The sequence below is a fragment of the Pseudoliparis swirei genome, chromosome 2 (assembly GCF_029220125.1).
Source record: "Pseudoliparis swirei isolate HS2019 ecotype Mariana Trench chromosome 2, NWPU_hadal_v1, whole genome shotgun sequence".
Taxonomy (NCBI): Eukaryota; Metazoa; Chordata; class Actinopteri; order Perciformes; family Liparidae; genus Pseudoliparis; species Pseudoliparis swirei.
The window spans coordinates 17,590,949-17,602,886 of record NC_079389.1 but is presented as its reverse complement, the minus strand read 5'-3'; the positions used below and the strand labels follow the sequence as shown (position 1 = coordinate 17,602,886).

General features: G+C 42.5%; 1 protein-coding gene across 1 annotated transcript; it reads left to right on the top strand.

Moving 5' to 3' along the window:
- Nucleotides 1-5,295: 5,295 nt before the first annotated feature.
- On the top strand, nucleotides 5,296-9,601 carry dusp19a (dual specificity phosphatase 19a). Its single transcript, XM_056436899.1, has 4 exons — nucleotides 5,296-5,518; nucleotides 6,612-6,658; nucleotides 6,945-7,097; nucleotides 9,395-9,601. Exons 1-4 carry the CDS (start codon nucleotides 5,296-5,298, stop codon nucleotides 9,599-9,601), a joined length of 630 nt encoding a protein of 209 aa, XP_056292874.1.
- Nucleotides 9,602-11,938: the final 2,337 nt, after the last annotated feature.

Here is an 11,938-nt window from a genome sequence, read left to right as displayed (position 1 = left end):
AAGCAATCAATACAACACTGTCTACATCTATAGCCCTCTTACAAATAAAAGTCATTCATGCTACATTATTAAGTAAATGTATGGGCTCTACTACAGAATGTAAAAAAGCCTATTGTTCGGTCCTTATTAGACAGATTTGCAAGTGTTAACCCTTTTCTCATTTTAATGAAAGATTTAACAAGTGGCTCTAAATCTTTTTGGCTTGTTGTTAGGTTTTAGAGCATGTGTTTTCAATTTGTATTAAAGAATGTACGCCCTATGAATTATTGTTTACTCCTTGGGGTTGTAATTATTAGAAGAAGATTAATAATTACAATCATATTATTGCTGTGTTGTTTATTCTATACCGGTCACCCTGAGAGCAAAAGGTTCCAGGGTCACATCTGGTTAATAAGCAGACACAGGAACAATGTTTTGTTTCAGGTCTCCCCACATAACTCACCCACACCCACACCACACAGGACTCAAGGTCATGAAGCTCATCACTGATTAGAGACCTCATCCTGTTTTGTGTAACCACTTGTTTCAATAAAAGGACTGTCGGGGGAGAATGGAGCCAGAGTGTTTTGGAGACGTGCGAAGGCACAGCTCAACTCTCTCCTTGTGACAAGTAAAACTACGAGCTCGAGTCTGTCATCTGTGGTCATTGGAGTTGGTCTGGTAATATAGCGGGGCTTTATCTTTAAGGTGAAAACCCCACACTTGTGACCCCCTCAAAGAAATCAGTGTGTCGCGACTCGCGGCCTCTTGCAATGTTTCACGCGTCTCCACCACAGAATCAGACGTTTCTCCTCTCGACCGTCCAGGTGATCAATATTTCACAAACAAATTAAACATAAGAGGAATGACATGAAACCAGAAACAGAAACTGTGTGTCAAACTTTATTCTTCTTTGCTCGCCCATTACTCCTTTCACGGCCCCTCAGATTTATTTGACGACCCTTTGGAGGGGCCCCACACCTCGGTTGGAAGCTGTGACTAATATAGCTGACAAGTATATAAAGTAGTTAACGTATCTCCACCCTCAGCAGCTACGACATACACCATGCTTCTCCACCACGAGGAGAAAGACGGGAGTCAACATGGTGCGGTTCAAGTGCAAGAACGGTTGAGTTGACCCTTCGCTAAGCCCCGCCCCTCGATGCTCCTCCATCGAGCTGTCAGAGCTACGTCGCCATGGAGCCCACACTGTCACTAATTGTCACTCCTCCAATAAAGTTAAGTCACAACACCGTTTCTGTAAAGCCGGCTAGGTCTTTATTCACTGTCAGAATCATTAAAAAGAAAAATCATCGCGTGTACATTCAGAACACCGCCAGCCTCTACAGGCTTCTCTTGCTGCTTTCTGAGGGGACAATATTTCATGCTGATTGTTATATTTTGTTGTTGAAGAAAACAACATGGCACCGCATGCCGCACAAATAATCGACGGGGAAAATAGTAGAAAATGATCACTGTGGCGCTCTAAAAAACAGTAAAGTGTAGCAGTGAATGTACTTTTCCATACAGACTTTACCATTTTAATGTAAACTGTGGGAATGTAATGTTTTATACATCAGAGATGTCTTTTGGTCGTATCCAACACGCCCAAACAGGAACCAGCCCGGCGGAGGAATCGTGGGTGTTGCCAAGAAACAGAAACTAGTCTGTGCATCAAACTCATCCGGCCGTCACTCTCATTTCAGGCGCAGCAACTTGACAGGGAAAGAGAGAGAATCAGAAGAAGTAGATGAAAGAACTCTTTTATTCCTCAATCCGCCTGTTTAAATGCACTTTACTCCACACGTCTCTTGGTCGGTCACGAGAGTGGATTCACTGTTTTCATTTGATTTTCCTTCCCTGTTCTTTCTGTCTCAATGTGTTGTTGATCTGAATCTGAATCTGGCTGACTGGTTCACCAACTAGTGGTGACCTTTGACCCCAGCATGCTTGTTTGCATTAACAGCTCGGTTATTGGTCCATTACAGCTGAATATGACCCAGCAAACTGCACTGTTTGTGTGTGTGTGTGTGTGTGTGTGTGGGCGTGTGTGTGCATGTGTGTGTGTGTGTGTGATAGCAGTAATGGTTGTCAGATGTTGGAGGAGCTTCCCATGTTAGGGTCAAGTTACAGCCAACACACACACACACACACACACACACACACACACACACACACACACACACACACACACACACACACACACACACACACACACACACACACACACACACACACACACACAGAGGGTCTCTGGGTTTTCTGACTCATGGATCAACTTGCAGAGAACTGAGTCAGCACTTTCCCTTCCATCCTTTTTTCCATCCCCTCCTTTTCTCCTCATCGCGTTCTCTTTCTTTCTTTCTTTCCTTCTTTAATTTTCTTTTTTGTTCTCTCGATTCGCATGAATTCATGTCTGCTAGTGTGTTTGTGATGTAAAAGCTGCTCACATTTGGCAAGAACAATCTTATCAGCAGAGGACACACACATACCCAGGGACACACACACGCCCGAGTCCAGGGAAACACACACACACACACACACATATGCACACACACAAACACACACACAAACACACACACACGCACACGCACACACACATTCCAATGCAACCAAAAACCTTCTACTCTTATCTGCTTTCCTCTCTTCTTCTCCTTTCCTCTTGTTAAATTTCTTCTCGGAGATCCAAAACAAACCTCTGTAGAAACCTGACCTCTCTCTCTCTCTCTCAACCATCCTCCCTCCATCCCTCCCTCCCTCCCTTTGTGTGTGTGTGTGTGCGAGTGTGTGTGTGCATGTGTGTGTGTTGTGGCTGTTGTTTAGCCAGAAAGCAGTTTCTCTCTCCCTCTGTATTTGGAAATATTCTTGGAAACTACCAGAATCTTTTCCAACACAAATAAGACTTCAGCTGAACACACACATGCGCATGCATGCACACGCACATGCACACACACACAATATTGCAAAGGACTGAAAGTAACCTGCAGCAATTACTGATTTTGTGGAACTAAAGTCAAATTGAATCTGAAGGTCCAATGTTTCCTGTAATATTTACATTTAAACACCACAAAATGTTGAATAAACCTACGACATTTGTACAGTTAGTTCCTGTAATTTGCAGAGCATTATGGATATTGGGCATACGTCTATGTCACTTATTGTATATCTTAAAAAAATATATTTATATAGTAACTGTATTTTTTTCATCGCCTGTAAGTTACCACAAAAATACAATAAGGAGTGAAGCAGTACCGGAGTTAATTGCAAGAGAGTACTTCAGCGATTCGGCATCGTACCCCTTTAACACTGTAGAGTTTGATTCACACATTCTTCTTGTCAAAACTTGATGCATTCGTGACCCACAATGCAACTCCCCTGCTGACAGACTCAGGTGTGTTATGTTAATAGGGGCTAATGTAGCCCGGAGGCTCTAGATGAGGTCTGGGAAGCTCCGACGCAAAAACAAAACAAGCCTTGAGGATATTCACATTCTGTGTCTGTTTTTACTGGTAAAGCTGCGAGACCTTCGTTTGGATAAAACATTGAGAGCTGTTGCTTTGGTTACCGCCTCCAAGGAGCTTGTGTTTTGGGCCTGGTTTGACTGTTTTGTCATCAGGAGTGTGGAAAAAGTGACACCTGTGTTCAAACCTATCTTCCCTTCCCATACACACACAGTTCACAATCAGCAAATGGTTTCAATGGCCCTTTAACTTTTGAATTCAGGCTAATATCTTTTATATACTACGCTAGGATGGCGTGGTTGGTCGACTTTGTTTGCACACAAACATCACCAGTGTCCACTCGAGGCCCTTCTTTGCAGGCGGCCTCGGCCCCGATTGATCAGTCTTCATGACCAGCAGGAACCGAGCTGAACGGGGAAACGCACACGAGTTTGACTGAAGTGAAGCAAGTTCTGGTGTGAAAGTTACGCAACAAATAGTCACTCCGGAATGATATTTGTTCGTGTTTTTCTCACACTTATTACGGTGCAACACAAATACACGTATTGTACAATGAATGTGAAATATATCAAAATCATTGTTTTTATAAAATGATGTACAAAACTTTTTAATCAAAACACTCTGGCACTCTGATGTTCTTTGAAGGAAGAGTGCGATAAAAATGAAATGCATTATTATTATAATTATTATTAAAACGAGATTTGAAACTACAGTTTCTGCAGACTCAGTCTAGTTCAGCAAGGATGTGGCTCCCTCTTGTGGACTTTACTGGAAACAACATCCTCCGCTCATAATATTTCCCCCTTTTTTTGGCCTCATGTGATTATTGAGATTGTTTAATGCCATTATACAAATTGTTTTCTGTATTCTTTGTGGTTTTGTTTGTTGTGGGTTTTTTTTTAGCTTTCCCCTCAAATGAAACAAGCAGAAACGTGCCATACATTTATTTTTTGCTCATATATATGAAATACTTATTAATTTAATTGACTTTGGTGTCTGTGTGTTGGTTGTGTACTTGGTCGATGTGTCACTGCCACTAGTGACAGACAGACAGGCAGCAGGCTTCATGTTACACAGCAGCAGTTCAGTCTCACCTCCAGCAGAGTCTTTCCAGTACACAGCTTATCTCACTGGGGACAGATGGACAGGACCACGACTAGTACCACTGGCTTTGTTCTGGACCTGGTCTAATGTGGACCAGGTTTAGTCAGCAACAGGAACCTGGCCTTTCTGAAAAAAAGTTTTTTTCTTCTTCTCTGGAGCAGAAAATGAAGAGGGAAGAAGAGTGTTTCTTTTGTGGAACCTGAACTGGATCCGCTCTCTGCTCTGTTTCTGTGGGTTTTAACTGGACTAGAAAGTGAACCAGGGCCATTCTGAACCAAACCGGACTAAGGCGAGCATCTGAAGAAACAGGTTGTCTTTTCTCACATACGTATAGAATTGTTCTAGCTCGGTTAAGTACGTTCACCTTGTTAACACACTACTATTAGTTAATTAGCACTAAACACAAAATACAGTTGCGACTGCACCAACGCTGTACATGTGTGTTCTGCAGGTTTTTAGTCACACACTGAAGTATTTTGCGAATTAAACTTGTAATTATTACAATTCATTAATGTTTGAACCACATTTCATTCTAATCCATCAAATAGTTGTTACCACACATGTTAACCTCATACTGCCAGACAGTAGTAGACTAGTAGTATTCAAATGGATAAGTGAACATGTACAAGTACTCGTAGCATGTGTGTGTGTGTGTGTGTGTGTGTAACATCCAACTAACTTTTTATTTACCGTTTAGGTTCACTCCAGCCCGGTCCAGTTCAGTTTGAGTTCATTCTGCTTCAGTCTAGTCATGCAGTCCCTGACTGAGGAGATCCAGAGTTTCTCTCGGACGCGACTGAGGAAGCAGTGCACCCGCGTGACATCACTGAGCGGCCGGCGCATCATCGAGACCTGGAAGGGCTCTACGATCACTGTGGTCGAAGACCCCGCTCCCCCAGAGAAGATGCTGGGTTACGTCCCGGACACGTCCTGGGACCTGCAGGTCGGCGTCGTCAAGCCCTACCTGCTGCTGGGTGAGTAAATGTGACGAATCCTGTGAAAACAAACAGAAATGGACATCCATCCATCCTAAAGTCCAGCGTAAAGTCTATTTTGTATTCAATTTATGTGGAAAAGGTGAGAAAATAGAGGAAACGGGAAAGTTCAGGAGAAGACATGTTTCTGTGATGTCACGGTTCCAGTTAAAGTTACAGTCTGGATTGCATTAAGTCCAGTTGGTCTTGTTGTCTAAATCATTACAATAGTTCCAACAACCATTGGGATCAACAACAGGAAACAACAACAACTCTGAGTCTTTCTTTTAACTATGTAGATAACCAACTTAAATCCTTTTTTACATCAGTGGAACTCAGCCACACACTCACCTTGCACCACAGGTAACTCCTCTCCCTCTGGCTTCTGGCAGCTTGACAATTAATGCAGAACTGTTCCTCAGTGGCAAAACATTTTCTTATCAGGCAGCTGGTTTACCTGCTATATGGCTTTGGGTAAATTAGCCCTATTAGAAATTAGATTCAATTTGACCTCCACAGCAAGGATGTGTGTGGCTAATGAAATGTATTTCCTGAGAGCTTATGTTAAACAATATTATTGCTTGCATTTTATTGAGAAGAAAATCATGATTAAATCAAATATACTATATTGCAATGTTGTACAAATTGACTTTGGACCGTGAAAGAGAACACCAAGCTAGCAGGAGACACGTTGGGTGGTGGGGAGCTCGTATTTAGCAGCCTCTGTGGATCCTTTGTCAGCGTGGCGCTCAGAATATGATCAAAACTGACCCATTGAGCCACAGCTCCACTCTGTGGATGGGTCCACTCACTCCCGCCTCACCCTGTCCCGGGAGTCACCTCCAGTCCACCAACACCACCCCGGCTCAGACAAGAGGGTAACATGAGCCCAGCTGTGTGGGAGGACAGGGGGCAGGTGACCCAACAGGGCTCACTGGTTCACAGGTGGAACATAAATGACCCTTTGACCTGCAGTGGACACAGATCCTTTTCAGGATAACTTGGTTCAGCACCTTGGACAGCGTCTGGTAACAAACAAAGACAAACCCTGAACTTTAAACTAACGTGTGTGTGTGTGTGTGTGTGTGTGTAGGTTCTCAAGATGCTGCACATGATTTTGGCACTCTGAAAAAACACAAGGTAAGATCACCTAAAGCATTATGCGAATCTTGGACGCAAAAAGTCGAAAATTTAATTAAATAGGCACTAGAACATGTGTTTTACCAGTGAAATGCCAATTTATATATATTTTTAAAAAACAACTAACTAATCCTAGAAAAATATATAGATTGACAAAAGTTAAGAAAGAGATAATATTATCTTATGGCTTTCCATCATCATTACTCTGGATCAAGATAAGACAATCTTCATCAAGATAAAGTCTATACCTCCTCCTCTTCCTCCTCCTCTTCCTCTTCCTCTTCAGGTGTCTCACATCCTGAACGTGGCGTTCGGGGTGGAGAATGTGTTTCCTGACCTGTTCATCTATAAAACCGTCAGTATTCTGGATCATCCCGACGCTGATGTGCTGCTTCACATCCAGGACTGTTGTGACTTCATCCAGCTGGCTCGCAGCGAGGTAAAAACATCACTCTCACTACCCTACGGATTAGATCAATCAACTTATTAATAATCAATTAGTACAGTGAGTGACCCACAGTATCACAAAAGAGTAATATAGCTCAAAACTTTTTTTGAAGGGGGGGTGGGGGGCTTTTTCTGCATTGATTGAAACCATCACTTATCAAAACTGACATCTAGCAATAAACAAATAGTTGACAAATCATCTGTAAGTGAGTCCTCTTCAAAGACTTTCTCTAAATACAGTGATGTCCCACTCTGCAGAAAAATCAAACACCCATGTCTCTGTTTCTGAAAATGTTCCTTTCTCCAAGCTGATCTTATACGTTACACGTTTCACTTTAAGGTGGAAAATCATCATTAAAAAAAAGACATACTGATCGGCTTTAATACTGTCGCTCACACAAATTAGAAAAAAGTTTCCGGAGACTAAAGAAGTAACAGAGGTGAGAGCAGCTGTAACGCAGGTGAAACCAAATGAGCGGATCAAGTCCAACAACAGGAAACGATCCCATGAGGAAAAGTAAAGGCAGTAAGGAGACAAATGTAAGGGTTTTAAAATGAGGGTTGACATGTGACACATGTTTCGACATCTCCTCCTCGCTCCTCTCCCCTGTTGTGAATAATAGATTGTTTAGTTTTGGTCATAATTTATTCAACTGCACACAGATCAGATCTCAGTGTCATACAGCTTTTAGCAGCGAAGCCTGCGGCTCACCTTAACATGACACCAAACACACACACACACGCACACGCAGCGAGTCATTAGGAAGTCATTAGGGGTGTATGATTACTTGAAGTGTGTGTGTTCACTATGATATTGTTGAGTGTGTGTATGTAGTAATTCCAGCCCTGATAATCAAACTGATGCTTTCACATTGAAATGCTGGGTCAGGTGACCCAGCAGGCCATTTGGCTGATAATGACCGTCACATAATGCCGCTGCCATGACGATGACAGCTTCATGTGACTGAGTTCATGACTGCAGCGGAGATACACACAGTGGTTTAGATGCTTAGAGGGGTTTTGCAGCATCACGGCCCTGGTTTTGTGAATAATAATACTCAGATGTGTCTTCAGTACATTCTACATTAATTTTAATTAACGGTTTCATGTCAGGCCTTTCTCACATTTTGTTGTAATTTTCTAAATGCTCGCGCTTTTTAAAGCTCACAATTAAGGTCAAACCTGGATGTTCAGTAGCAAAAGTATTCTTTTTTTTACCAAATAATGGGCTACTATCCCACCATTTTTTCTATTAATATTACCAACCTTTAAACGTATATTTTTAAGTAAATACCTGAACCTACCAGATCCTGACCCAATCTATAACCCAATCGTATTTCAAATATCTACCAGTTATTGTCTTGGTACTGGTTCAGATTTAGACACATGCGCTCATCAAAATTAAAAACAGGTGTTTGGTTTGTGAATCTTGAATCTGTTAAAATGTCACAATATTTTAACAAGACAGACTCCTGAGCAATGCTCCTGTTTCCCGTTCTCTCAGTGGTCCGATGAGCAGGTTGGTACCAGCTTGCTTCTGGCTGCTGTGAACGCAGACCTCATGCGAGGCCTGAGAACTGAGGCACAGCTGTGGCGAAAACCCTCCATTAGAAGGAAAATAGAAGCTGTAATGGAGAGGGTAATGGACACAAACAAGCTATCCATTAACTCAACAGCACATCAGTGATGCAGCCCGTTGTGGTGTGAAGCTCGAAAGCAGCTCGAAAGCAGCTTCAGAGTCGGTGGAGACCAACAATAGAGCCAACTTAATAACTAAGGATGGGTTAAATGCAGAGGATACATTTCATTGCATGTGTACCTGTACTCTGTGCAATGACAATAGATTGAATCCAATCCAATCCAAAAAAGAGAGTGAATATTGGAATATTCGGCAAATGGATTGGAATTAAATTGGACAACTTGTTTGGCGGCTGTAGCTCAGTGGGGTAAGGGGGTCGTCCTGCAACCCCAAGGTCATCGGTTCGATCCCCGCTCTCCCCATTAGTTGCAAGTCGAAGTGTCCATGAGCAAGGCACTGAACCCCCAGTTGCTCCCCGGGGGCATCACTGCAGCCCACTGCTCCTAAATAACTAAGGATGGGTCAAATGCAGGGAATACATTTCGTTTCCTGTGTACTCTGTGCAATGACAATAGATTGAATCCAATCCAATAAGAAGATAAGATGTTTGGTTTGTCTGTGTTTTTATCTTCTTGTGGAGTTCTTTTTCCCCCAAGTGGCTAAAATAAATTCAGCTAAAATATCAAAATGTCCTTCTGTTCCTCCCTCAGAAAGGCGCGGTGTTGGTCCACTGCAACGCCGGTGTGTCGCGGGCACCGGCAGTTGTCATTGGCTATCTGATGTCATGTGAAGGCCAGTCCTTTGACGCCGCCCTCTCATTGGTCAAATCGGCTCGTTCCGCCTCGTCCCCCAACCCTGGCTTCTTGGAACAACTGAGGAACTACAAAACGCCGATGATGAACGGATCCAAGCACTGAAGGAGGAGATGAAAATGCAATTTCATGACTTGAAATAAGTCATATTTGGGAGTTTTGCAGTGTAGGTTCTGTCTTTGAACAGAGACGAGTCTGGTACTACTCTGGATTAATGTTCCAGAATATTCTAGGTGATAGACTAGATGACTAGACTAGATGATATGACAATCTGAGATTGATACTTTCTAAAATACTGCACACCACCTAAACTCTAATATGCTGGAAATCGATTCATCCAAATTCCCAAAACACATGACTGTCTTCCCTCCATCAGTATCTATTAGTTGTGGATTTGAGACAAAAAAGCAGAATTTTCTTGTTCATTATGAATGAAGTCTTCTTTGTGTTTGGTGTTGTCCTTCACATATTCACTTCTGTGTTGTGTTAAGTAAGATTAAATCTCTGTGGGGGGAAATTAGTTCCCTGCATTTGAACCATCTTCACTAGTTTGGAGAGGCGGGCATCCACAAACTCCAGAATGTTGTATTTTTAAGCATTAAAATGAATCAAAACTTGAATGACTGAAGTAAAAAGGTTTGTTGTAACTGCTTAATGTAAATTACTGTTATTACTGTTATACTGTTATTACTGTTATTACTGGTGACCTAGCGGTGAATAGCCCTCCGCTCTCTCCTCCCAATTTAAGATAATAGTAATGTGAGCTGCTGAGGGCAAAACCACGGTACGGCCGTTCTACGATGGCCTTCAGGTAACGTGAAAACTCTTTAGAGCCCTTGTTTGGTGTGTCCGCTCCGGGCCACTGTAGAAACATGGTGGTGCATAATGGAGGACTCCACAAACAGGACCAGCTCCCGATGTAGACCTGAAGGGCTCATTCTAAAGTAATGAAAACAAGATTTTTCAGTTACATTTTGGATTAGCAACATTTGCAATTGCGGACCTTCTGCCTCACCCATTAAAGGAGGCCCCACCACCAACACCACCAACAACAACAACACCACCACCGCCAACAACAACAACAACAACACCGCGTATTCAATATAAGGTGTGAGTGTCCAGCAGGAACTTTCTGAATAGTTCAGAGATGAGAGGAGTTTGGGAGCGGCCGCACTCAAAAGTTGGAGGTTTCTGAAAACGGGTGAGGACGATGACTTCAGTCTGTTCGCATGATATCGTGTCATCAACTGCGTAGTGTGATCCTTTTGGGTTTGTAGAACAAATCAGCTGAAACACCTTAAAATCTCAATAACAGATGGCGTTTTCGACCAATTCGTGGCACTAACGGTAGCCAGCTAGCTACCGCTTATGAAAATTGTTTTTAACGTTTCACTTCAGTCAGAAAACTCCGTTGTTGCTGACTAGAAATGAGAGTCTGCTTTGATTTAGGAAGGAAATCATGGCCGAAAATTGCCATGAATTTCAATGGTGAATTGGCTCGACTATCTGTAAACACACACGCACACACACACACACACGCACACACACCGCAACCACTTGTTTGAAAAGGAGAGAGACCTCTGTGCATGCGGAGCGAGGGAGCGAGGGAGCGACACTCAGGGGGGGCGGTGCCCAGCAGCATTTGGATGAAAGTAGGAGGAAGTCTTCTTTCTCCTCCCGTGGTTTCTGCTGATGATGGGCTCGTTCTGCTCCGCTCTGAACAGCAGGATGGCGGTGGTGACCACGGTGATGCCACGTGACGAGTCGCCGGTTCAGACAATGACAGGTCAGTCGGTCACTTTCTCCCTCTCCATGTTCAATCTTCATTTTGCTGATATTCACGTGATATTTAGCCATGAGGGTGTAGTTGTGGAGATCAAGTGCGTGGGTAATGCGCAATGTAATGAGAAAAATAAAATATCTAAAAATGAAATATCTAAAATAGTGTATCTCAGAAGATGTTTTAGTTTGTTTTGCAATACAATTATCTTAAAATGAAAAAAATTCAATATTTTTACTATGAAAGTTATTAAATGTTTATTTTCAATAAAGGGAGATTACATTGAAACACATATTTTTACAAGTTAATTAAACTTTTGTTGTGGACACATGCACATTATTATTCAAAGCAGATTCCTTTTTGTGTGATCTGAAACACGTACGCAGGGGACCTTCAAGACGCAGTGAGCGAGATTCAAATGAACCAAAAATAGTGTTTCAGATTAAGGTCTAAAAATAAATCTCTCAGCTCTGCCCATTTTGTTTTAATTGTTGCCTCAACAGCCTTTTGACAACGACCTGAATATATTATTGAATACACACACACACACACACACACACACACACACACACACACACACAGACTCACACTTGTTCAGCCGCTCACATGGCCTACTTTAATTGTCTCTTCAGTGTTGAGGCTGATTATGAAGAACCAACAGT

Bases quoted from the DNA above. Each gene is read 5' to 3' on its own strand.
- dusp19a (XM_056436899.1), top strand. From the start codon at position 5,296: ATGCAGTCCCTGACTGAGGAGATCCAGAGTTTCTCTCGGACGCGACTG. The intron at 6,659-6,944 runs GTAAGATCACCT...CTTCCTCTTCAG, and splicing joins GCACTCTGAAAAAACACAAG to GTGTCTCACATCCTGAACGT. The intron at 7,098-9,394 runs GTAAAAACATCA...TTCCTCCCTCAG, and splicing joins TCCAGCTGGCTCGCAGCGAG to AAAGGCGCGGTGTTGGTCCA.